Source organism: Caretta caretta, chromosome 7, assembly GCF_965140235.1.
Source record: "Caretta caretta isolate rCarCar2 chromosome 7, rCarCar1.hap1, whole genome shotgun sequence".
Classification (NCBI taxonomy): Eukaryota; Metazoa; Chordata; order Testudines; family Cheloniidae; genus Caretta; species Caretta caretta.
In genome coordinates, this window is record NC_134212.1 from 91,457,159 (window position 1) to 91,482,976 (window position 25,818).

Below are 25,818 nucleotides of genomic sequence, written 5' to 3' on the forward strand. Positions count from 1 at the left end.
TGGTCTGAGGTGAGGCTCTGGCTCCTCCGGCGGTTGGAGTTCACAGGGCGGTCTGAGGGGTGGCGCTGGCTCGTCCGGCGACAGGATCTCGAGCAGCTATGCGTGGTGGGGCGCTGATCCTTCTGGGGATAGGGACGTGCTGGACAGGTGGCAAGGTAGCACTGAGTCATCTCAGTATGGAGATTTGCTTGGCGACATGAGAGGGTGAGACGGGCCTCCTGCTGGTGAGGACCTGGGTGATGTTCCCAGAGGCAGCAGGTACCTTCTTGATCGCAGCATCCCGTTCCACTGGCCTGGCGACGGGGGCAGGCTTCTTGACAGCAGCTTGCAAGATCACTTTTCTTTGTTGAGGCTCAGGAGCAGCGGGCCGGCGCGCAGCAGAAGGGCTGGGAGCCGGGGCAGGAGACTGTGTTATTCCCTTGAGGCGTTTTCTGCAGATGACTTGGTGCGTTTTGCATTGCTTCTGCGTCTCGAAGGGCAGGCTGCAGAGGGCACAGCTGAAGGCGACCCGCTTGCTGTGGCATCTCTTCAGGTGGCTGGTGACGCCACCGAGGAGGTGGAATCATAGAATATCGGGTTTGGAAGGGACCTCAGGAGGTCATCTAGTCCAACCCCCTGCTCAAAGCAGGACCAATCCCCAACTAAATCATCCCAGCCAGGCCTTTGTCAAGCCTGACCTTAAAAACTTCTAAGAAAGGAGATTCCACCACCTCCCTAAGTAACGCATTCCAGTGTTTCACCACCCTCCTAGTGAAAAAGTTTTTCCTAATATCCAACCTAGACCTCCCCCACTGCAACTTGAGACCATTGTTCTTGTTCTGTCATCAGCTACCACTGAGAACAGTCTAGATCCATCCTCTTTGGAACCCCCTTTCAGGTAATTGAAAGCAGCTATCAAATCCCCCCTCATTCTTCTCTTCCGCAGACTAAACAATCCCAGTTCCCTCAGCCTCTCCTCATAAGTCATGTGCTCCAGTCTCCTAATCATTTTTGTTGCCCTCCGCTGGACTCTTTCCAATTTTTCCACATCCTTCTTGTAGTGTGGGGCCCAAAACTGGACACTGTACTCCAGATGAGGCCTCACCAATGTCAAATAGAGGGGAACGATCACGTCCCTCGATCTGCTGGCAATGCCCCTACATATACATCCCAAAATGCCATTGGCCTTCTTGGCAACAAGGGCACACTGTTGACTCATATCCAGCTTCTCGTCCACTGTAACCCCAGGTCTTTTTCTGCTGGACTGCTGCCGAGCCATTCGGTCCCTAGTCTATAGCGGTGCATGGGATTCTTCCGTCCTAAGTGCAGGACTCTGCACTTGTCCTTGTTGAACCTCATCAGATTTCTTTTGGCCCAAGCCTCTAATTTGTCGAGGGCCCTCTGTATCCTATCCCTACCCTCCAGAGTATCTACCTCTCCTCCCAGTTTAGTGTCATCTGCAAACTTGCTGAGGGTGCAATCCACACCATCCTCCAGATCATTTATGAAGATATTGATCAAAACCGGCCCCAGGACCGACCCTTGGGGCACTCCACTTGATACTGGCTGCCAACTAGACACGGAGCCATTGATCACTATCCGTTGAGCCCAACAATCTAGCCAACTTTCTATCCACCTCATAGTCCATTGATCCAGCCCATACTTCTTTAACTTGCTGGCAAGAATACTGTGGGAGACCGTGTCAAAAGCTTTGCTAAAGTCAAGGAACAACACGTCCACCGCTTTCCCCTCATCCACGGAGCCAGTTATCTCATCATAGAAGGCAATTAGATTAGTCAGGCATGACTTGCCCTTGGTGAATCTATGCTGACTGTTCCTGATCACTTTCCTCTCCTCTAAGTGCTTCAGAATTGATTCCTTGAGGACCTGCTCCTTGATTTTTCCAGGGACTGAGGTGAGGCTAACTGGCCTGCAGTTCCCAGGATCCTCCTTCTTCCCTTTTTTAAAGATGGGCACTACATTAGCCTTTTTCCAGTCGTCCGGGACTTCCCCCGATCACCATGAGTTTTCAAAGATAATGGCCAATGGCTCTGCAATCACATCCGCCAACTCCTTTAGCACTCTCGGATGCAGCACATCCGGCCCCTTGGACTTGTGCTCGTCCAGCTTTTCTAAATAGTCCCAAACCACTTCTTTCTCCACAGAGGGCTGGTCACCTCCTCCCCATGCTGTGCTGCCCAGTGCAGTAGTCTGGGAGCTGACCTTGTTCGTGAGAAGCTTCAGGGCGGAGAGCACGTCCGCAGATGAGCACGTCCGCAGAGAGGGGGTACTGCAGGTAGATGGTGTCCTCATTACCTTGCAGAAGGGTGGTTCCAGCAGCATCAGCGGTATTGCTGTCTGGTTCATCCTGGTGTGGGCGCTTGGGTCGAAAGGTCCAGCTGGGCGGGCATCCGGCAAGGTCCTGGGATCCCTCTGGGTGGTCTCTGGAGAGATGCTGGTCCCATCTATGGAGATTCCTCTCTTGATGGTGTGTAGAGCAGCGAGAGCACCACCAGCGTCAGGGACCTGGGCAGCTGCGGGGGTGGGACGTGGTCGCCTCAGAACACCTTGCAGCTGCAGAGTGGGGGGGTTCTCCATTGCCAGCTGGTGTTGCTGGAGAGCGGGGGGGCTCTCCGTCGGCAGCTGCTGTAAGGCGGGGGGGGCTGTCCCTCGGCGGCTGGTGCTGCTGGGGAGCGGGGGAGATATTGTGATGGTTGTGATGTCCTGACAGGCTGGCCTCAGGATGCAGGATCTTACTGGAACAGCATCTCGGAGGGGGTCCTTCGAGCAGCCACCGTTCTTCCCCTTCATGCTGCTGGTCTGCAATGTCCTGGAGGCACCTAGGATCTTCTTTGTAGTCATTGTCCAAGAGACCTTCTGTGGAGCAGCAGCAGTGGTGGTACACGGTGCAGCTGGGGATGTCTCAGGAGCAGAGAGAGGATTTCCTTCCAAAGTACCAGCAGCAGAATACATCTTCAAAGCAGCATCAATTTTTTCAAAAATGGCAGCAGGAGAATCCATCTTCAGAGCAGGTGTTGCAAGTGTTCATCAAAAGAGATTAAACTGATGAGAACAGACACTACACTTTGAAACTTGCAAGCAGCTAATTGTGTTAGTACATTCTAAGACAGAGTCTGTTCTCAAAGCAATTCTTTGTAACAACAACTACTCACACAGAGAGAGACTCAAAGCAATACTCTGTAAAAACAGAAAGAGCACCCAGAGACTCCCCGCCCTTTTGTTGTATTCATCTTGCTTTGTTAACAATTATGATTAAAATAGAGATAGAGGATGTATGTGGATGGATGCTTGGTGTGGATAATAACTGAATGATCAGGGAGGTGCCAGCCTAAGAATCCAGTGTCCATCGGCTGAAGAAGGCGTCAAGTGGAAATAACCAGAGGACCCCCGGAGGGCAGACTGGAATCCACCCAACAGCCTCAAGGATGGGAAAACCAAAGAACAAGATAACATCTGGCAGCACAGAGCCGTCAGGAGTGTGCCATCTGCTGACTGATTCAGCAACAGCATGATGAAGCAATTCCCACAGACTGGCATAGGAATAAATTCCTATAAAAATGGACTCTAGAAAGTGAGAACTTTGGGGTCTGATTCTGCAAACCAACTTCCAGGAGCATCAGGTGAGCATCTGACAAGGCCCTGCTCCGTCCTCATGTCCAGGCCACCTGGCCAGTGGCTTGGCATGAGCAACTCTAAGGCTGGTAACTATGATAACAACCTTGCAGAACCTGAGTGTGTGTGTGTGTGTGTGTGTGTGTATGAATGTGTGAATAAATATGAAATTGAATGGAATGTTATAGCTATAACTAACTGCTTACTATGATTCTTTCTATAGTCACAATAATGTGGCATTTTGCCTTTTCCCCTTTAATAAGATCCTGCTGGTTTTTATTTTATTGGTATAACAATATAAGCTCCTATTACCCCCACTCCCTGTCCCGATTTTTCACACTTACTGTCTGGTCACTCAAGCCCTGACATAGGTTTGGCTCAACTGACTGCTGCGAGGACAAGTGCCTTCTTCTGCTGATTAGAGAAAAATCCACGGTCACGCTGAGGTCATTAAACATATTGTTGAAACCACCACAAACACACATTCACTTGTACTCAAAAACCTGTGAACTGAACATTTGCAACTCATCCAACTAAGAGACACGAGTCTAGTGTCCTATCCAGTTGGGGGAGTCTACATAAATAACGTGTGTGTTAGTACAGAAAATAGACTTTGATTCTTTATTTGTATATTCTTTTACCAGATATTCTGTCCATGTAAAATTGAACACCAACTCAATTTACTTTGAAAAACCATTTCAGCCTAACCAGTAGATGGCAGTTATAGCTTATATGGTACTTAATGCCTGTGAACCCTGGTTCATCACCCAGCACTCTTCAAACCCAATTTTAAACCAGCACTGGCTTGCATGCCCAGTCCTGATAAATATATACTAGCAATGTTCATGTTTATCTTACACCTTCTTTCTACTCCCCTTATTTTTCACTCCACCTGAGATATTCCTTCAGTTAAAAAAAAAAATAACTTGACTTATTGTGAAAACACTGTTTCCAAATACAGCCAGTAGTTTGACAGCAGAACTGTTTTTGGCCATACATCAATTTATCCACTACAGATGACTGACAATCTTCACACACACTTTCCACTACACTTTCTTCTTAATTACACAGAAAATACCATGACTGTTGGAGCACTCTCTTGGGAATGTTGGCCTCCCAACCAACTTACTCCAAATTTTTGATATCTCACCTTTTCTTTCTCTCGAGTCAAAGAGTCACTTTATTGTATTTCTCTATAGTGATATTATTATATAGACAAAGTCCTTCTTCCTCTCTCTGATCTATACCCCATTTCTAATCTACTCCAAATTATTAAAATATCACTGTACTCTTTTTAGCAAACGCCTAAAGTCCATGGCTAGGTTAGTGACTTGTCTTAGCCAGGTTTTTTGTTGTTGTTTTAACTACCATCAGTATAACTTTGTATTTAAAAAACCCACATTCAAACCTAAATATTCAAACAAAACAACTTTATTTAATAAAACAAGAGGTCTACATGTGGGCTACAAAAATGATTAGAATCATGATGTTGTTTATGTTGACAATTAGAAGTGATCTCCTCCAAATGAGAGTTAAAGAGAACAGGATTATTTAGTTTGGTAAAGGGGAATTATGTATGGTAAGAGGAATTATGAGAGAGTATATAAAGTCATGAATGGCAGAGGTGGTCACTGAGATGGGGTACACAGACCCCACACTGACTGAAAAGGGTTAATAGTGAGAGCCTGTGAGCCCAATCAGCCCCACCCCATTACACCTGTGTAAGGCATCAAGCCTGGAGGGAGGAGATAAAGAGGAAAGGCTCAGCTCAGTAAAATGTGACTGGTAGAGGGAATGCATTTCCTGAGTTAGGCTTGTGAAGGAAGGCCTGGCTAAGATCAATGCCTCTTTGGGGCAGCTGGGCCTGGTCTGGTCTGGGACCTTTTGGTTATCATAACTAGTTTGGTTCCCCTTTTTGGGGATCTGAAGAAGAGACTAACGAGATAGGACTAGTAAAAAGCACCCCAAAGATATAGTAGAGGATCTGAACAAACAGACCTTATTTGCTTCGTGCTGGAACCCAGAGTAGAAGGTGGGCCTGAGTTCTCTAATGACACCCCCTAGGGTGTGGTGTTAAGCTGCTGGAGTCAAGGGCTGTAAGGTCCACAAATCCCGAAGTTTGTGCTAAAGTTCTGGTTCAATGTTGCCAGACTATTGGTGTGTTGGGCTTGGTTTACCCTGGAAGGGGTAGGATTAAAAGTGACCTGGCTGGAGGGCCAAGTCAAAGGAAGAGGCACTCCGTTACAGTATTGGAGTGGCTGTTGGCAGGGGGCACCAAAGAAGAGGCTGCTATGCCACCCAGCCACGAGAGACACTCCTATGGTGAGTAGACTCTTCCATAGTCACTAAAGCACTATTTGTCCCATAGCAAAGGAATGGCACTTGGAATTAGACTGGAATGAAAATATTTTTCTTTATCTCCAGTCATCAGACATGGACTCTGCTTTTGTTATTCTAGACATGGTGCTTATACTTGAGATTTTGTTCTTCGCTCTTTCCTTATCTTCCCCTCCTTTTTGTTCATTAGGTTCGGTTACTGTGGATTAGCTTTATGTAGGGCTTGGAAACAGTCAGACTAGAGCTCATGCTAATATTCTCTGACAGGATATTCCACAGTAGAGCTGAGCAAATAGTTGATTTATTTTGGTTTGATTTTATTCTGTTTGCTTACTGAAACGCGTTTTTGGGGTTTTGAAAATGTTGAATTGATTTGACTTTTCTCATTTAGAAATGCATTTTTTTTTAAATGGTCAGTTTCAACATTTCTGAAATTCTTGTTTTCAGTTTTTTTTCCTCAGCCAAAGCTATTCATTGAATTCAACACAAGAAACCAGCAAAAGGTTTCAGTGCATTGAAAAATGCTGCTTTTTTTTTTTCTTCAGGAAATTTACTATTTGCCAAATTTTTCTGCCCTGCTCTATTCCACAGCCTAGCAGTAGCTGCACCCTTTGCTTCTACTATTTCACTCTGGACACAGGTAGCTAATGTCTCTGATATTCACTGTTTTGTAGGCAGTGAAAAGAGAGGCAGTCTCTAAGGTAGTCTGGTCCCAGTCATCTATGTGCATTAAAGATCAGCATACGATAGTGCACAGGGAGTCAACTGAGGACTTAAAATATTTGGGCAGTATGCCCTCAGTGGCTAGTCCTGGTCAATCAATAGGCCACCATTGGTTTTGACTTCATGTCTCTGAGGGTATGTCTGCACCGCAATTAAACACCTGCGGCTGGCCGGTATCAGCTGACTTGGGCTTGCAGGATCCGAGCCAGAATGTCTACCCTGCAATGAAACAACCCTATAGCTGAGTCAGCTGACATGGGCCATCTGCGGTTGTTTAATTGCAACATAAACTTTTCCTGAAACTGCAGATGTTACTAAAATTGTATTCATTGCTCACCCCAACAAGCTTCTCAGTTAGAAGGCTGCTTATTTACTCCTATAACCAGAGGCCTTGAAGGAGGCAGTAAGCCAGTAAACAGCCACTTGGGGGACTGCTGAGGAACTATTTATATTTTGGAATCTAATAATCTCTTCTCCTCCACTGGGCCAAACAAAAAATTCTAGTTACTACAGCTCTGTCCCAGTTTTTACTAATGAATATAAAAATTACAGACCAGAATTCTCATTTTTTCCAAAAGAACAGATTTTCTCTTCCGAAAACTGGGTTTCAGTTAAGATATTGCCTGTAAAAACATAATCTGATGTTTATTGGACAATGCACCCCTACTTGATTTACAGCATCCACAAAATATTTCCTTCTTTCTGAAATAAGAACTGGTCACAAACTCACAGGTTCTTTGCTATAGCATACTATAAATTATTATTCTGTGTTAAATACTTATTGTAGGAAGACTTACTGTTCACAATGTCACCTTGAAGTTGAAGAATCTGTGGAACAGGTATTGTGAGAACAACTATGTCAAACTGTTCTGGGGATCCTGTTTTCTTGCAGACCTCCCATTTCCCCCCTCTGAGGCAGATCTGTGTTACATGGTGTTCATAGAAGACATCTGCACCTGCTTCAAAAAAGAATAGTTTAATACATACAATTCTGTATCAGATAGTAGAGAACATGCATAATATCAGAATAACTTCCACAAGTAATCAAAACTATGGTCCTGGTCCTACAAACAGCTAAGCATGTGCTTAACTTTAAGCACCTAATCTGTCCCATTTCCATCAGTGGAACTACTCACATGATTAAAATACATGCCTAAGTGTTAGCAGGACTGGGGCGTAAAAACTTAATGAATTATGATCACAATTATAACAGATTTGCAACATCAACAGATGAAAAAAGTGTTAATATTAATAACTATCTCAACATGGAGAGGTAGAACACACACTAAATACTGTAACAAAACCCTCAAATTCCACTGCTTTTCAAAGAAAAACAGCAATGCTGCTATGACAGTTTATATCAGCTTGGTTATCTGCTCCTTAGTCTTTTGTAAACAATTATAAATATAGTACAGCTTTATATCACAAGTACATGTTCTGAAACAGGTTGTAACAGTTAATAAATCTTCCTTTTCAGAACCAGGCTTTACAGTCAGTTGATAGATTCCCAGATCATCAGCTGAACACTGTTTAAACCAATACTATACATTAGTTTAAAAATTCCAAATTCTGGTCAGATGCAGTTACTCCAGATTTATGTGACTCAAATTTCCCCCTAAACCTCTCACTCAAGGTATGATCCTACTCCCACAGAATTAAATGGCAAAATTATCATTATCCTAAAGGATCTGGACTATATTGATAAAGCAAAGAGTGCAAATATAACTTTGGCCTCCGATCCTGTAAACACCTAAACATGGGCATAAATGTACACATGCCAGCAGTCCCATTGAAGTTAACAGGACTGCTCACTCAGCTGAAATTACATGTGTGTAAATGCTTACAAGATTAGAGACTTGGTTTCCTTGGTTTTTAAAGTTTTGCAAATTAGACGTTACCCATTTAAACATCTTCAAGATGTCAGCATGAAATATTTTTATGAAAAAGAATCTAGTCTTTTTCAGCTTCAAATAGACTGTATCAAGCCATATCCATTCAAAATGCTAGTGTGCCATGACAGATTCCTAAATTCTAAGGCCAGAAGGGACAACTGTGATGATCTAGTCTGCATAACCCAGGCCACAGAACTCTTTTGAACTAGTCCATATCTTTTAGAAAAAACATCCAATTTTGACTTCAAAATTCTCAGTGATATGAGAATCCACTAAAACCTTGGACACTGTTCCAATGGTTAGTTACCTTCACTACTTTGTTTCCCATCTGAATTTGTCTAGCTTCAACTTCCAGCTGCTGGCTCTTGTTATAACTTTGTCTGCCAGATTGAAGAACCCATTGTCAAATACTTGTTCCCCATGTAGGCACTTACAGACTCATCAAGTCACCCCTTAATCCTCACTTTGTTCAGCTAAAAGGACTGAGTTCCTGGAGTCCATCTCTATAAGGCATGCTTTCCAATCCATCATGCGAAGTCTCACATATACAAATCCTACACTCAGCTACCAAGCTTCCTTGACCAAAGGACATGAGAGCAGTGCAGTGTCACTGCATTCAGACCCCTTTCCAGAGGGTATACTAAGCCTGGGGTGCAAGGGAAAACTTTCTATCACATTCAAGTGACAGTAGTTTCAAGAGGTGGGTGGGAGCCTGGGTCACTCCTTGTTGATCAAAGGAAGGATAATTATCGGAGAGTTCTTAATTACACAAGATGTCTAAAGACTACCTGACTCTGTTAAATAATGCTTGACAATTGAAGAGATTCCCTGAGGTGTCACAAAATTGTGAGATCCTTCTTCCATCACCATGCCTTCCACAGGGGCAGTCAATGGCTTCAACACATCATGGGCCAGAAGGTCCTCGTAGAAGCTAAAAATCAAACAAAATATACATGCTAACTATCTGCAAGAACAGTAACAGCAGCATTAATTGTTAACCATAGCAATTAGACTGGCAATTAGACTGGCATAACACACAAACTATATAACCTTTGTCTTCTATAATATATTCAACTGGCGTTTGAAGCTGAACTATATATGTTTAGTATTAATGTATTCCTAATAATTACATAAATAAAAATGACCTTATATTTACTTTTCACTACTTCATAAGGACTGGTCTCTTTCAAGGGAAAGACAATATACCCACCTAGCTCTCCCCATTGCAATCCTGTTGGAAAGTTTCACATCAGTTGGAAATTCTGACTTACTGTGGCAGGAAGACAAATGATGTCTGGAGCTAAAAGTATTTAACTTACTGCCCACTTTCCTTCTCTTGTGAAAGCTGTAGATCATGTCAGAGCTGGACTTCGAGTATCTTCTAACAGGCGCAACTTTGTTTCCTCTGGTATTTACAAAAGATGTCCTGTACAGTTTATCATCAATTACCTATCATTACATTGTTGGCCCACTAACCCAGCTCCTAAGGATTTATTGTAATATTCCAAACAAATGAGCAGCTTCAAACAGTCACCCCTATTTTAAACAGGTTTTTTTGTATGTTTTCTCCTTCTCTCCAAAATATTACCCTGGCCCAGGTAATAAATTTTTTTTTTTATAGCAGTAAAGGCATCAGATCTTTAAAGTCTGATATTTCACAGTTCCATAAGGCAAGAAATAAAAAGTTTCATGCCACTGGAAATCAATGATTCCCCAACTTTCCAATTAGACTCAGCCACTATCTGCCTTAGTTTTCCACAGCATCTATCATTGTAAAATCTAAGTACTTCCCTGGTACATTAGGTCTGCATGGTTCCTAGTAGATTGAGACTTCTGTTCTTTGCCCTGCCTGGTAGTCAGCTCTGTTTTGGGATAGATATTTGTGTGTGGTTTTCCCCTTTCACCTCTCACCCCCAAATCTGGAATGGTGGAAGGCCTTGTTAAAGAGGTTTTGCAATGTGCGCTAAAAGTGGTCAAACTCTGGATTAGCCTGACTTCTTCTAGAAGCTTGTTCCGCAGCTGAACCCCTCCCTTTGCAAATGATGTGTGTCTGGCTGTGACATGCTTGCTTTGCCCTCAGCTTTCTGAGCTGTATTTTTTTCCAGTTGTTAAGGAGGTCTCTGACAGAGAACCTGGGCCTTGAACCATTGACAGCACGAAAGATCAAACCCAAGGCCTTGACTTGATAATGGAAGCGGATTAGGAGTTAGCCGAGGTAGCACAGCAGAGAGGTGATGTACTCATGGCAGTCTGGACCACTAACAAAGCAAACACTACAGTATTTTATCCAGGCTGGAGTCTCTGCACTGTTGCTATTTTCAGATACAGTGAGCTACGTTAGCCTGGATGGATCTCTGTGGTCAGATCCTCACTTGGAAGGACAGAGTGAAGAGCCACTGGAAAAAGGCATTTTTTCACCATTTAGACCCTTGAGACTTAGGCAAGGTGCCAAGTCAAGCAGGGTCCCTAAGATAATCAATAAGATGAATACCTCCAGATGAGAGAGACATAACTTAAATATATTAGACAAGCTATCATTTGGAAAGCAGTGTAAAACCATTTTAATGACACCTGATATGATGCTTTTTTAAGATGGGAAGCAACATTTCTATAAAACCTGTAGAACTTTTCAACGAATATGCTATTGCTAGTCTGATGGCACAGTACACTCTGTAAGTCTGAGGTTTTGTTTTTAATTTTCAGTAGCCTAGAAGGAAAACTGGACAAATTCCAAAAGTTTTTCTTGATTTTTCACATGTAATGCCTCTGACTCCACTCAGGATACAGACAGTGTATAAAGTAACTCAAGGCAGAATTTGGCTTAGAACCCTGCAACCCGAGCCAAACTCAATGGGAGAAGTGTCAGATCCAGATCTGGTCGGAAAACAAACCCACCTGCTTGGTTCGGCTCTTCTTATCCTCATTCCTGCTGGCCACCTCTACCACCCTGTGCGCTGTGTGTGCTGTGGAGTGAGTGTGTCGGAGTGGCAGAGTCTCTCATTCTGCAGCCAGCCATGGTACAGCAGGGGTGATGAATGCAGCTGCAATCATACCAACTCCAGGGCCAAAAGTCAGCAGTGGTGATTCAGGTTTGGGGGGCAGGGTCAAATAGGCTTGAATTTGGGTCAGGGCCTAAAATTTAAGCCCAAGCAAACCTCTAATTGGTTCTCTGTATTCTATTCTGCCATCCAAAACTATTCCCTTAATTGTGCTACTTAGGTAGGCCCAGTTCTGTCACCGTTGTTTACACCAAGTGGTACCTCATTCCTTGAATACTTTCACTGTGATTGGTGGAATGACTGGCAGACTAGTAAATTACCACTCAGCATGAGTAAGAATGACAGAAGTTTACTGAACTCCTGGAATGCACAGCATGGCAGGCAAAAGGACATGCTTCATGAAATTTAATTGCTTTCTTACTACTGTTTTGCATCTTTGTCTAGTGAGGACACTGCTGAGGAGTACATGCAGTTTGATTATTTGTTACTTTCCCAAGGCCAAACTACAACAGACTTGAACATAAGCAGTCCTATTAACTTCAACTATGTGCATGAATAAGACAATCACAATACAGTCCTGGTCCAGTGTTGTCATTATAGTTTATTGGACCCATTTAAGAAATTTGTTACGCTAAAATACATGCTTTCATTTGATGACATTTTGATACTTAAAAACTAGCAGGGGTTGTTCACATCAAACAAGTGCTACTATATCTAAATTAATATCTACGCCACATACTTGTAAATCTGCTAATTTTAAAATGTCAGACTATTTTAATTTGAGTCTGATCTTCATTCCACTTACCTACAAAATGCACTAAAAATAATGGCTAAAACGGTCTCTTGAATTCAATAATACAATTACTTTAACAGTAATATTTCAAATCATATAAAAAGGTACTGTCAATTTATGTACAGCCTGAAATTTAAATACTGTGAATTGATTTTTTTAAAACCAACTAATATATATACACACACACACACATACTTCTAAACAAAGCTTCCTCTTGACCAGCTGGTTTAAGACAAATAAACCCTCCTCTGAAATTTCAACTGTGAAACTTACTAAAAGTGAAACTTACTAAAACACAAACGAAACTGACCTCACAGATTATTTTTAATTGTCCAAGATGAGAAAACTGCAGAAAATAAACAAATCCCATAAACAATGACAAGGGTGTTGTTAGTAACCCATGTAAGAGAACGCTATAATATATAACTACCCTTTGCCAGCTGAAAATTATTTTTAAAGGATCAGTGTCATCACCTGTACGTTTGTATCCTAGACTGGGCAGTGCACCATAAAAAGATGACGCTCGTTCGCTTGTTACTTTTCCTAATCCTTTTACAGCTGCAACAGCTTTTCATTCACCACCTCACCTTTGATGCTTTGGGGCATAGGCGGGCCTAAGCGTTATGTACTGTGCTCCCAGATCCGCTGTACAGCGAGGGTTGTGCGGGCTCCTGCTTGTACTCATTCTTCCTCCTGGGAACACGGAGACGTGACTAAAAGAGGGCCAGGCTCCCCCACATATACTGTCCCCGGACACAGTTAGCGCCTAACATGAGGGGGTTACAAAAATGACATTCCAGCAGGATGTTTGTATGTCTGGTTCTGGCCCCTAGGGGCGGTCAGCGCCCCAGTCCTCCAGGCGAAGCCCCCAGAGCCCTCGGCTGGCCTCCTTCCTGCACAGCTGTTCGCTCTTGCTCAGCACATGCTGGAGCCCCAGCCCCGCTCAGTAGCCTGGGGAGGAGAGTCCCTCTCTCCGCGCCTGTCGTCAGGCCCGACTGGCAGCTTTGCTATGCTGTGCAGAGTCTCCATGGGGCACTGCTCACGTCCCCTCCCCTGCGGCATGCGAACACCCGGGCCCTGCGCTGACCCGGGGCTGATGCCTGGCTCCGAGCCGGGGTGCCATCCCCAGTGCTTATGCGCCCGTGCCCGGGGCTGATCCCTGCTCCCCTGTCCCCGTGCATGGGCGGGGAGTTGTCCGGCCCTGCAGAGGCCGCTCTGCCCGCGGCAGGGCCTCACCTGCGTCCCGGGCTTTGTCCCACAGCACGATGCGCAGCGGGCGCTGGGGCAGCTCTCTCCGCAGCAGCGCAGCGCACAGGCTGCCGGTCAGCCCGGCGCCCACGATCAGCACCCGCGCCATGGCGGCGCCGGCCATTGGCCTACACGGAGATGTGACTAAAAGACCGGCTCTCCCACACAGACTGTCCCCGGACGACGGTAGCGAGCCTGCGCTCGGGCGGCGGGCCCGGGCTCCTCCCGCTGCTGCTGCGGGCCCAACCAGCGCGGTGCCCGGCGGAGCCTGCCCCAGCCCCGCTCGCCTGCAGGGGGAGCAGCCGGGCCGCTGGCCCGCAGTGACAGTCCAGCGCCACCCTGTCGGAGCCGGCCCCCTGAGGGCCGCGTACTAACGCTGCCTCTCCTGCCTGCCGGGGCTCGGGGGGGGGGGGCTTTCACAATGGGGCGGGGTTCCCACTGCTTTGTATCCATGGGCGAGCTCTGTCACGTGCGCACACCAGAGACAGGGACACGCACAAACTGCATATGTGTACCCCGTCCCCGATAAACCTAGATAAACAAATCCCTGCCCAGCACGATCCGTACACACGCCGCATACATATCTTCCTCTCTCTCCTCCGGCCCGCCACACTCCCTCTACAGGAGTCAAACGACAAGTCAGCTAATTGAATGCCCAATCCTGCAAGTGACTCTGCATGAAGAGACTCCAGGGTGGCAGGTTTGTAGAAATTTTGGTGATGCCCAGAAGCCGCCCCCGCCCCACTCCACCCCCCACCTGTCTAAGGCTCTGGGAGGGAGTTTGGGTGGGGGAGAGAAGGTCTGGGGTGCAGGCCCTGGGCTGGGGCAGGGGATTGGGGTGCAGGACGGGTGAGAGGTTGGGCTCTGGGATGGAGTTTCGGTGCTGGGTTCAGGCTCTGGGGGTGAGGGGTGCAGGCTCTGGGATGGAGTTTGGGTGTAGGCTCTGGGCTTGGGCAAGGGGTGGGGGTGCAGGCTCTGGGAGGGAGCTTGGGGATAGGAGGGGGTGCAGGCTCTGGGAAGGAGTTTGGGGGGCGGAGAGAGGGGGTGCAGGCTCTGGGAGGGGGTGCAGGGGTGCAGCGCTTACCTGGGGCTCCTAGGCAGGGAAGGCGGGGAGTCTCCATGTACTGCTACACCCCAGCTTCCCATTGGCTGCAGGAGCGCTTGGGGCAGGACACAGACCCACCTCACCCAGGGGCTGCAGGGAGGGGCTGGCAACCACATGGAGTGAGTAGGGAGGAAGCCGCTCAGCTCCACTACGCTGCCCCTGGTGAGTGGGGGACCCGGGCTGTTTTAAATGGCCCCGGGGGGGGGGGGCAGAAGGTGGGGCCGAGGGAGACACCCGGACCCAAACATTGCTGGAGCCAGGCCCAGGGCCAAGAATACAAAAATATTCCTGGTGTCCAGGCACCACAGGCCCATAGGATTTGCTGCCCATGACATCCTATAATTTTCAACATTTAAATTAAATTCATAATTTAGAGCTATACAAGATCAGATATTTTAATTTCTTCCTTAGAAGAAGGCCACCAATAATTATGATACTAAAATTCTTTTGAATTGCATATACTCGGGAAAGTACTGTCTCCATTTATATATGCATTTCAATGAACCCTTTTAATTGCCTTAAAATATTTCTCCTCAGATTAATTTCTGTACTATTAAAATGATGTTAAAAGATTGTTAAAGTCCAATGATTAAGCACACTGTTAGGAAATGCAAATGTACTATAGAATATCATACAATTGTTTCATACAACCTTGTAAGTCACATCTTGTGACATGTAGTGAGGCCTTAGTCCTGCAAAGCACTTTAGCAAGTGATTAACCTTTGGGGCATGGCTACACTTGCAGGTGTAGAGCGCTGTGAGTTAAACCAGCCCTCGAGAGCTCAGGAGGGAAAGTGCTGCAGTGTGTCCACACTGTCAGATTCAAGCGCACTGGCGTGGCCACATTAGCAGCTCTTGCAACACAACAGAGAGCAGTGCATTGTGGTAGCTATCCCAGCATGCTAGTGGCTGCAACATGCTTTTCAAATGGGTGGGGTGGAGCATGACAGGGAGTGTTGTCTGTATGTGGGGGGAGGGAGAGTGGGTTTTTGGGGGGCTGAGAGCATGTTAACATGCTGTCTGGTAAATTCAGACAGCTGCAGATCCCCTTCCCTCCCCCCTCTCTCTCACAAACACTCTCAACAACAGCATTCCACAGTAATTGCTTTCCTTGTCCCAGAGCGGATAAGCATGCCGGCTGTCAGAAATGGAGCTTTGAAAGGGCATAGCCGCATTCCTACAGCTAAGTTCAAAACAATGACAAGAGTGGCCACTTGACTTAAGGGGATTATGGGACTTTTCTGGAGGCCGAACAAAGCGCAGTAATGCAACACCTCGTTCACACTGACGTTGGGGCGTTTCAGCCAAGGCACAGCAAGCGTTATGCTTCTTGTGGAAGTGGATTACCAGGAGCACTCCAGCTGCAGAGTCCAGGCGCTCTAAGTGCCGTGCCAATGTGGACAGGTCGTGAGTTAGGGCACCTGGGACTGCTTTAATGCGCTCTAATTTGCAAGTGTAGCCAAGCCCTTAGTGTACATATAGTCTCATTGATTTCAGCGGAACTAATCGCATTATTGAGATTATGCACATGCTGAAGTGCTTTTTGGATTGGGCCTGATGGAGATGAGGTTAACTGTGCTTACCTGAGTGGTTAACTGTGCAACCTTAAATGTTGTTATATATATAAAAAAATTAATTCACTTTTTTCTTTTCCCCAGGAAAAATGTCAAAAGTCAGACCTCATGAGAGCATCCAGTCTCATGTGTCTTACTAGGTTAGTAGGGAGGAGCTTGTTTGAATATTTGTACACTACAAGGTACATACAGACTGCTTGATGCGCCTTACAAGATATGCCACAAATGAGGTGGGCTGCTATAAGCTCTGCCTCATTCAATACATAGCAGATGGAAATTTGTATCTTGCACACAATATTTACTTGATCCTGGACAGCTGAATTTTTTTCTTAGGCATGTAGAATAACTTTCCATTTTATTATGATCAATCCTTATGTTAGGGACATGCAAGTAAATAACTATCTGTTTTGCAAGGCTGAATTCTTAAAAGATGAACAGGGATGAGGCAGGGCTTGATGAACAGCATAAAGGACCTAAAAGAAGCACTGAGAGAGAGGCCTACAATACAGCCAATCTTTGCTCTCAGCACTGCAGATATACATAAATAATCCTACAAACTGAACTGCAGATTTACAATGTACACTGTTCCATCACATATAACTCAGTCAAATCAAAACCAATTTTCACCAGAGCACTTGAAGGTCCTTTTCCTCCACAAGGACCCTTTCCCAGCCAAATTTCAACTTCCTACCCCCATTGCTAAAGCTATGTATAACTTTAATTAAAATTCTATTTGAATTAGTAACATCAGATACAACATTATACTTTATCATGCACTTTCCATTTGTAATACTTGTCGTGTATATTATGTGTACTACTTATATGTCTGATTGTGCTGTACACAGTACATTGGTAAGTAATGTTATTTAGCCTACAAATATTAAATCAAGACTTACTGCATAAGAATGTAATTACAATCTGGCATGGCTTCTTAGGATATAATATATTAAATTGTATCTTCTTTAAGGGAAGCTTGGCATGTAACACTCATGAAATCCAACAGAAAGATCGTTATTTAGGGATTCCTCAGAACCACTGTAAGCCTCATGGATAATTAAGAGGTTGTAGTTGGCTTTATTAACTTAACCTAACATTCTCTATAGGAATAAGAGGGATTCCCAAAGAAGACTAAATATAAACACTGAAGTACGCAGAAAGCCTTCCCCCGACTACAACAGGCTATGCAGTATTATAAAGACACATGTGCAGTTAGTTTTAGCACAAAGGCCTAAATTTGATGTCAGATACATGACCACAGACTCCCCAGTTACCACATAACTCATGCTGATATGTGACTAGACTCATCTAGGTTAATAATAATCTTGCAGTGTCCTCCATTCAAGTTTCAGTTATAGAGATAAATTAAGGGGCTTCATTCATGGATGGTAGTGACTTTATTATCCACTGAATTTGCTGTTAATAGCGTATAGCAAAGAACTGTTTCTGCCAGTCAAGACAAGGCTCCCTAATGATGGTGCGAGTGACTGATGTTAAACTCTGTGAATCTAGTCTCTGCGTTCTCTCGTCTGGTGCGTATAGGCCTTCTTTTGTTGGGCAGGAGATTACACTTCTTGTGGTAAACTAGTATTTCACACTTGGTAATATTTCTTTCCTGAATGTGAGAGTTTCCTGTTTCATAGCAAACACTTTCATAGTTAAAGCAATCACTTAATATATTACCTTATAACATTGGATACAGATATTATGAGTGATATTGATACATGCAGCAACTCTCAAGCATTTCATAACATCCAAACACTATACACATCTCTATAAATCTAATACCTATTTTAACAAAACGAACACACAGGTAGGCCAGACTGGTTTTCAGCTATGTCAGTGTTCAGTGAGGCCTACGGACTTTGGCATGACATGGCACCTAAACTGCCAGCATCACAACCACCACCTCACCTCACAAGGATGTTGTGAAAATAAATTCATTAGTGTTTGTGAAGCACTCTGACAGTATGCTGTTGAACCTCATACAAACACCCCGGAGGAAATTACTAATTCTGTATTAAAAGCAAGGTTTGAATAGTATGCAGTAAATAAGGCCTGGAGCCACACGCTGAACAACTGAGGATAAAACAAAATATTGAATTATACCATCCATCCTATGCTGGATGAAGCAGGGTCTGAATGAGGCAGAGGTTCTGTGTTTTGTCCACTATTTTTCCCCCCATTCTTTTAACATACTTTCTTGTGCTCTTATGTACAGCAGAGTAAGAAAAACACTCAGCTGTATCTAAAGCACTTAAGAAAATACTGTCTTTCTGTCCTTCCACATATTCTTTCAGGATGGACTTTCAAGCTATACCACATTGCAACACAGCTCCTAAACAGCCAGCAACATTTTAAACTCTGAACCCTCTAACTCTCTTGTAAATCTTTTAAATATTAGCATAAGAAACAGGCAAAGGGGATTTATTTTATTTTCCTCTTTCACTGGTAGCAAAAAAGACAGAACAAACACTGAATGGGGGGGGGGGGGGAAGCATACCCCCTCCCGTCACACACTTTTCCTTTCCGTGCATTTAGATTAAAACAAAATATGAAGTGCTTCATCACAAAGAATTCTGCACTTCAAATACAGTATTAATGACATTTTCTAGAGAATAATGTCAGTACCTTCTGCAAGCATCAACCTATGACTAGCATTTCAGATTCTCCACGTCTGACTCACTCCATGGGCAAGGGTCACCACCATGCCAGTACTGTTTCTTTTCCTTTAATTTTCACATTTCCCACCCCTCTCCAAGTATTTCTCCTCCTCACTGACTAGCTTTATTCCAGTCTCATCTGAAACCTGTAACTCTGAATGTCTCTCTTCCTTTACTGTTTTAATTATTTGACTCTCTTAAAGTATTGCAGTCTTCCTTTTTAAAAAAAAAAAAAAAAACCTAGCAACTTCACAGTTAAGCCTTTCTTCCAGTCCAGAGACTGGGCACATGCCTCTTTTGCTATTTGTACATGGTACCTTGTGTGGTAATGTCTATGTTTTAAGCAAGAGTGAGCAAAACACCACTGTAATGTGTGACTGGGCATAGGCCAGCAGAAAGGAAACCAAAGGCCAGGTCTAAGGTTAGACATCAGTTTTTCGATATGATGTTTTATTAGGAAATGGCGGTCAACGGTTATGCCAACTGTTGCAGAAATTGGGAAGTGGGTTAGAAATAACAACCACCACAAAACTGTAGAACCGAATAGTAGAAAGTCACAGTGTGGGAAGGTGGAAAACTTTCTGTAGTTTATGCTGTAAACTTTCAATGTTTCCAATGTTCTTGCTGTAATATTATTATTCAGTAGGTATTCTAAAGAGCCTTTATCAACATATATTTCAAAGGACCAAATTCTGGCCTCAGTTGAAGATCATGCACCTCAGAAGATAAGAGTAGGAGCCATAGGATATACTGTATTTTCAGAAGTAACCATTTATTTTGGTTTCAGAGTAGCAGCCGTGTTAGTCTGTATTTGCAAAAAGAACAGGAGTACTTGTGGCACCTTAGAGACTAACCAATTTATTTGAGCAGAAGCTTTCGTGAGTTACAGCTCACTTCATCGGATGCATTCAGTGGAAAATACAGTGGGGAGATTTATATACATAGAGAACATGAAACAATGGGTGTTACCATACACACTGTAACGAGAGTGATCACTTAAGGTGAACTAGTACCAGCAGGAGAGCGGGGGAGTGAACCTTTTGTAGTGATAATCGAGGTGGCCCATTTCCAACAGTTGACAAGAATGTCTGAGGAACAGTGGGGGGTGGGAGATAAACATGGGGAAATAGTTTTACTTTGTGTAATGACCCATCCACTCCCAGTCTCTATTCAAGCCTAAGTTAATTGTATCCAGTTTGCAAATTAATTCCAATTCAGCAGTCTCTCCTTGGAGTCTGTTTCTGAAGTTTTTTTTGTTGAAGTATTGCCACTTTTAGGTCTGTAATCAAGTGACCAGAGAGATTGAAGTGTTCTCTGACTGGTTATTTTGGGTGTGTCAGCTTCTGGGTACCAATTTGAAGCACCTAGGGCCAAATCCTCAAGGTATTTAGGCTCCTAAAGTCATCATGCTCTAAACGTTCACAGCTATGAAGACTCAAAAGGTTTACATTTATTAAGCTAGTTAAGAGCAGGTTGAACAGATTTTTTTTCTTCTGACTGCAACAAACGATTTATTACAGGGGTTATAGGAGGCTGGTAAGAGAAAGGAATATGAGGCATTAGGCTACTAAATACTTTTGAGGATCTGGGGCTTAAAGCCTGATTTTTTTTTTTCAGAGATGCCAAGGACTTGGAGCTCCCGTGGGTTACTTTTGAGAAGTTTGGCTGTAATCTTTGTCTGGTACAGTCTGCCCCAGCCGGGGTTGAATTCCAAGATTTTGAGCATTCTTAAAGTAGTGGGTATTTTTAGTATACTTTTTCTATTCTTTATCTTTCTTTTAGTTCATCCTTCTTTTAGGGACGAGACGACCCATTACCTCAAAACCATTCCATTCCCTGCCCAGCTGCCTATAACTCCTTTAATAAATGGTTTGTTGAATTCAGAATAGAAAAATCCGTTCAACCTGCTGTTAACTAGAATAACAAATGTAACCTTTCGAGTCTTTATATCTGTGGACATTTAGGCATTATATCAAAACGTGTAGTTTGCAAATATACTTAGTGTGGTCACCATATTTATCATTTTCCTTTACAGTGTTTCCAAAACTTTTGTAAATTGAGCCCCCTTAGAAAAATGAAATCAGTTGCATCCCCTGCAATCCCACCATGAATTCTTAATGGCTTGTCCATCTTAATCTATACATCTTCCACATTGTCCTGGCTGCTTCGGCATATACCAAAGTTTGGGAAATTTCAATCATTTGTCTGATAAAATCTGCAATGTACTGGACATCTTCCAGATATTCCAAAAGGGACAGCCCTTGTCCCAAACATCTCACAGTGCACCGTGCTGTTTTTAAATGAATTGTATGATTCTTAATGCAATGATTTATATCTATCTAGTGGTGAATTAAAGCTCACTATGGACCATATCCAGTCCAACCAAAGGGCCCTGCACTACAAATCATGCCACATCTGGCTCCCTGTCCTGCCATACTGCCTCTTGTTTCTAAGGTCATGTCTACACTACCATTTATGTCAGCAAAACTTGTCACTCAGGGGTGTGAAAAAACACACCCCTGAGCAACATAAATTTAGCTGGCATAAGTGGTGGTGTGGACAGCACTATGTTGTCAGGAGAGCTTCTCCCACTGACATAGCAACTGCCACTTGTTGGGGGTGGTTTAATTATGTTGACAGGAGAGCTCTCTCCCGTCAGTATAGAGCTGCTGCACGAGAGCTCTTACAGTGCACAGCTGCATCGGTACAGCTGTGTTGCTCTAAGGTCTAGTGTAGACATAGCTGAGTCCCCTGTGGATTGCAACACTCTAGTATTTCTAGTGTTTGCTGCTGGCAAATCCTACGTATCATACTATAAAAAGTGATCAGGCTAAAATGGGGGGCTTTCAAACCACATACATTTTCAGTAGAAAATGCTTTTATCAGTTGGAAACTGAGCTCATTACTAAGTTTGAGGCAAATTATAGAGATCTAGGTTATTTTCTCAACTGGGGTAGATAATGGCTTTACTTCTGAATATAGTTATCTGATTTTAGAAAAATGTAAAGGCTTCTTATATACCTCCATTAATTCTGAGCTCATATTCAAGAAAACTTGAGCTTGAGATGGCAACAGGCCAGTAACACTTCTATTTGTAACAGGCGTGGTAACCATTGTAAACATTTCAGCGTGGTAGCCATGTTAGTCTGCATCAGCAAAAACAATGAGTACTTGTGGCACCTTAGAGACTAATAAATTTATTTGGGCATAAGCTTTCGTGGGCTAAAACCCACTTCATCAGATGCATGGAGTGAAAAAAACAGTAGGCAGGTGTATATACATCTCCAGTTAAGACATTCCATGCATTACAATGACTGGGGCTCAATGTAGTTTAAAGTGATTCCTTTTTTGTTTTGAATCCCATTTTACAGTTATCTTCTGGAAGACTTTTTAGGCCCAAGAGAAGTTAGTTTTGCAATGAGTTGAGTAGTGTTCTATTGCTAGATTTACTTTTTCCTTTATGAATCATAACTTTTCATGTCACTTAATTGTGTGTTTTGGGAGTGATTTATTTTACCAAAGAGTCTGGTGTATGATTAGGAAATGTGCTATGCCTACTATTCATCAATATAATTTATAGATAAACAGGATTGGTTCTCCTAGGACTAGTAGATTTTTCCTTGGTGAGCTATTCTAGTTAAAATCAAGTAGAAGTGGGTCAGCTGGACATTACAGTTCTGGGTTTAGAGGTAGGCATCTAAAGCAGTCAGAAAGCTATGAGTACAAGTGAAATCTCAGAAGAAAATAAGAGTGATATATAGAGTCCCTGTTGGTGTTTTTACAGAAGGTGAGTTTATTAAATGTGAATACAGACATCAATGAGAGTTTGGAAACCAAAGATTTACAGTTAGAAGGAAAATCTCTCTATGTTCAGCTGGTAAGTCAGTCACCAAGGTTGCTTGGAAAGAGGGAGACAAGAGTGCCCCCAGAAAGAACTGCATGACGTATGAGTTAGGCCCTTTATTTTCATTTTTTATTTTCCAGGAATTTATCGGGTTTAATTCAAAAATTTTTAAAAATGGGAGGGTATCAGTAAAAATGAAAAGGAAGTCAGCAAGTGGGGCAGGGGTCCCCATAATCAAAGGCGGGTGGAAGGGTGGTAATCTCAGAGGGTACTCACCATGTGCCAGTTGAGGAAGCCTTCCACTCCCTGCAGTGGTGGGTTGTCTCGGCTGCTGGAACCTGGCTCCTCTCCTATCTTGTTCGCCGCACAAGTTGTGGGGAAGCAAACTGGGCTGCACTGAAGGGTCAGGAGGTCAGGGGAAGGCTGCAACCCATGTGTACTAGTCCCCTTGGTGGGCAGAGCCCTCTTCTGATCCTGCCCTTTAGTATGGGCCAGTCTACTTGCCCTCTTAAAAATGTCCAGGTCCCAAAAAAGCCAAAATTCAGGTGAAAATCAATAAAAACACGTATACTGGTTTTTTCAAAAACCTGGGAATTTTTCAAGAGCAATCAGTAAATATTGATAATGTAATGAGCTGTCTCGTATCGGAGGTTCTTCAAGAGTGGTTACAAGAGCTATAACCACTCCAGGGTAGAGTCTATTGCTGAAGTGTGCACCAAGGAGCAGAAGACCTAGGGAAACCTCTGTATGAAGGATGCATGTGGTAGGACACTAGTTAAGTAGCAAGTAACCCATGGGCCCAATACTGAGCTCATTAAATCACAATTACTGCCAGTTTTCCAGCTAGAACATTTAGCCTTTAGTGAAGGTGCCCAAGATAGTGATACATTTTGTGATAGCTGGGATAGCTCCCTTACCCTTACAAGTGCCATAATTCTTTAGTGACCATAAATAGTCAGAATCTCAATTTCAAATTTCATTCAAAAGGACACTCCCCTTAACACTGTGCCAAGATGTTGGTTCGATACTGCCACCAAATGAGAGTTTCAGCTGAATTGCTACTACCTTTTGCTGTAGCACCTTGATGTTCCTTTGGGGTCTGCCATCCAAATACTGATCCATCTTCAACCTGTTTAGAGCATAAAAGCGGACAAAATTGTAGGGTACAATGGTATGGCTGCTGCATACTCTAAAGCTGCATTATGGTAGGTATCTTGTTCACTAATGTATATTAATTTTCAGTACTTATTCCTATCTAGGGGTATTCTTAATATTTGAGTTCTCTCATCTCATTAGTTCTCCTATTACAATGTATGTGCATATGGATGTGATGAAGGTGATATATGCAATAGAGAAGCAATCCCTTCCTTGGTGTTTTCCTGCTCCCTACTCACTTTCCTGAGTGCAGGGATCCCCAGTTCTTGAATATATTTTTCTCAGCGTGCTTTTCTGGGGCTGGCCCTTTTAATTGTGGCAGAGCCAAATAGCTGCACCTCTGAAGTGCCCGTTTTGTAACTGACTGAAGCTTGTTGCATATATCTCTCTCTCACACACACACTCTTGAGAAATACCTGTTGTACTTCCGTTGTTGTATTAGATGGAATATATGGGCCAAAGGTGTTAACATAATCCTGTCACTGTCCAACATTAAACAGCATTAAACAGGCTGCGGGATTAGGTATACAGAGACCTCAGCCTGCTTAATATGGTAAACACATGATTAAAAGGTCTAAAAGATTTTTTTAATTAAAGATAAAGAAATGAAGGAAAATTAGTTAAACCATTTGAAATGTAAAGTATTAAGTAATGCTTTCATTTTAACAACATCCCTTGTTCCTTTTTCTGTAGAGTTTTTAGTAGGAATCCCTGCCCCTCCCCCCAGTTTAACAGTCTTTCTAGATGGTATCAAAGATGGTCATACCTGTCTTTTTGGGGAAAGAGAAGTTACCTGAGGTGGGCTAGAGCTGCTGTTAGTCAGATCCCATTTCATCCAGATGATATTTCGGATTCAGCTGGAGCCAGTAGAGATGGCAATGTCACCTAGGTCCCTTTCTCTGGCCCGGTCTGGTCAGAACATCTCTCAGGATCAGGATGATGAAAGTCCAGGAAATGGGGTGGTGGCAGCCACAATGGTGAAACTTGCTCCAGTAGCCTATTTTTCTCCCTAGAGTCTTTCTTTAAGGACCCACAAAGGGAATGGTGGGTGGAAAAGCCTATGCCTTCATTATTTTGGCTAGCAATTAGGCCTAGTTTCTGACTCCCATGGAGGATGGGTGTGATCCCAAAGGACTGGAGAAGGGCAAACATAGTACCATTCAACAAAAACGAGGACCTGGAGAATTATAGATCAATTAGCCTAACTTCTATACCTGGAAAGATACTGGAACAAATTATGAAACAATCAGTTTATAGGCACCTGGAGGATAATAGGGTTTTAGGGAATAACCAGCGTGGATTTATCAAGAACAAATCATGCCAAACCAACTTAATTTCCTTCTTTGACAGCATTATTGGCCTACTGGATAGGAGGAAACTATAGATGTGATGTATCTTAATTTTTATAAGGCTTTTGACACGTTTCCACATGATAGTCTCATGAGCAAACTAACTAAATGTGGTCTATGAAATTACTATAAGGTGGATGCACAATTGGTTGAAAGACTGTACTTGGGGTAGTTATTAATGGTTTACTGTAAAACTGGGGGGGAAGGGGGGCGACGTATCTAGTGAGGTACTGCGCAAAGGTCTGTCCTAGGTCTGGTACTATTGAATATTTTCATTAACGACTCAGATAACGGAGTGGAGAGTATGCTTATAAAATTTGCAGATAATACCAAGCTGGGAGGGCTTGCTAGTACTTTGGAGGACAGGGTTAGAATTCAAAATGACCTTGATAAATTGAAGAATTGGTCAGAAATCAACAAGATGAAATTCGATAAAAACAAGTGGAAAGTACTATATGTTGGAAGGAAAAACATCAAATGCACAACTACAAAATGGGGAATAAGGGGCTAAACAGTAGAACTGCTGA

The 25,818-nt window shown here is 43.6% G+C and overlaps 2 protein-coding genes across 20 annotated transcripts in view; one reads left to right on the forward strand and one right to left on the reverse strand.

The window, feature by feature from the left end:
* The window catches only part of RNLS (renalase, FAD dependent amine oxidase), a 296,512-nt gene extending 282,494 nt beyond the window's left edge, over positions 1–14,018 (reverse strand). For 4 of the 13 annotated variants that reach the window (XR_012669383.1, XR_012669384.1, XM_048856446.2 and 1 more), the window contains exons 1-4: positions 13,593–14,009; positions 12,944–13,049; positions 9,353–9,495; positions 7,470–7,631 (exon numbers count right to left, since the gene is read on the reverse strand). Coding sequence is in view for 11 of the 13 variants with exons in the window: in XM_048856446.2 (XP_048712403.1) it covers positions 7,470–7,631; positions 9,353–9,495; positions 12,944–13,049; positions 13,593–13,728 (547 nt within the window). In the remaining 2 variants the exon portion in view is untranslated. Of the gene's footprint in view, positions 1–7,469; positions 7,632–9,352; positions 9,496–12,943; positions 13,050–13,592 lie in introns of all 13 variants that reach the window. The other 9 variants (XM_048856444.2, XM_048856442.2, XM_075130932.1 and 6 more) reach the window with 8 other exon arrangements.
* Positions 14,019–14,041: 23 nt separating this feature from the next.
* LOC125639425 (lysosomal acid lipase/cholesteryl ester hydrolase) overlaps positions 14,042–25,818 on the forward strand; it is a 30,566-nt gene continuing 18,789 nt past the window's right edge. For 3 of the 7 annotated variants that reach the window (XM_048856451.2, XM_048856457.2, XM_048856452.2), the window contains exons 1-2: positions 14,042–14,304; positions 16,368–16,423. The gene's annotated coding sequence lies outside the window, so the exon portion shown is untranslated. Of the gene's footprint in view, positions 14,305–14,759; positions 14,872–16,367; positions 16,424–25,818 lie in introns of all 7 variants that reach the window. The other 4 variants (XM_048856453.2, XM_048856454.2, XM_048856455.2 and 1 more) reach the window with 2 other exon arrangements.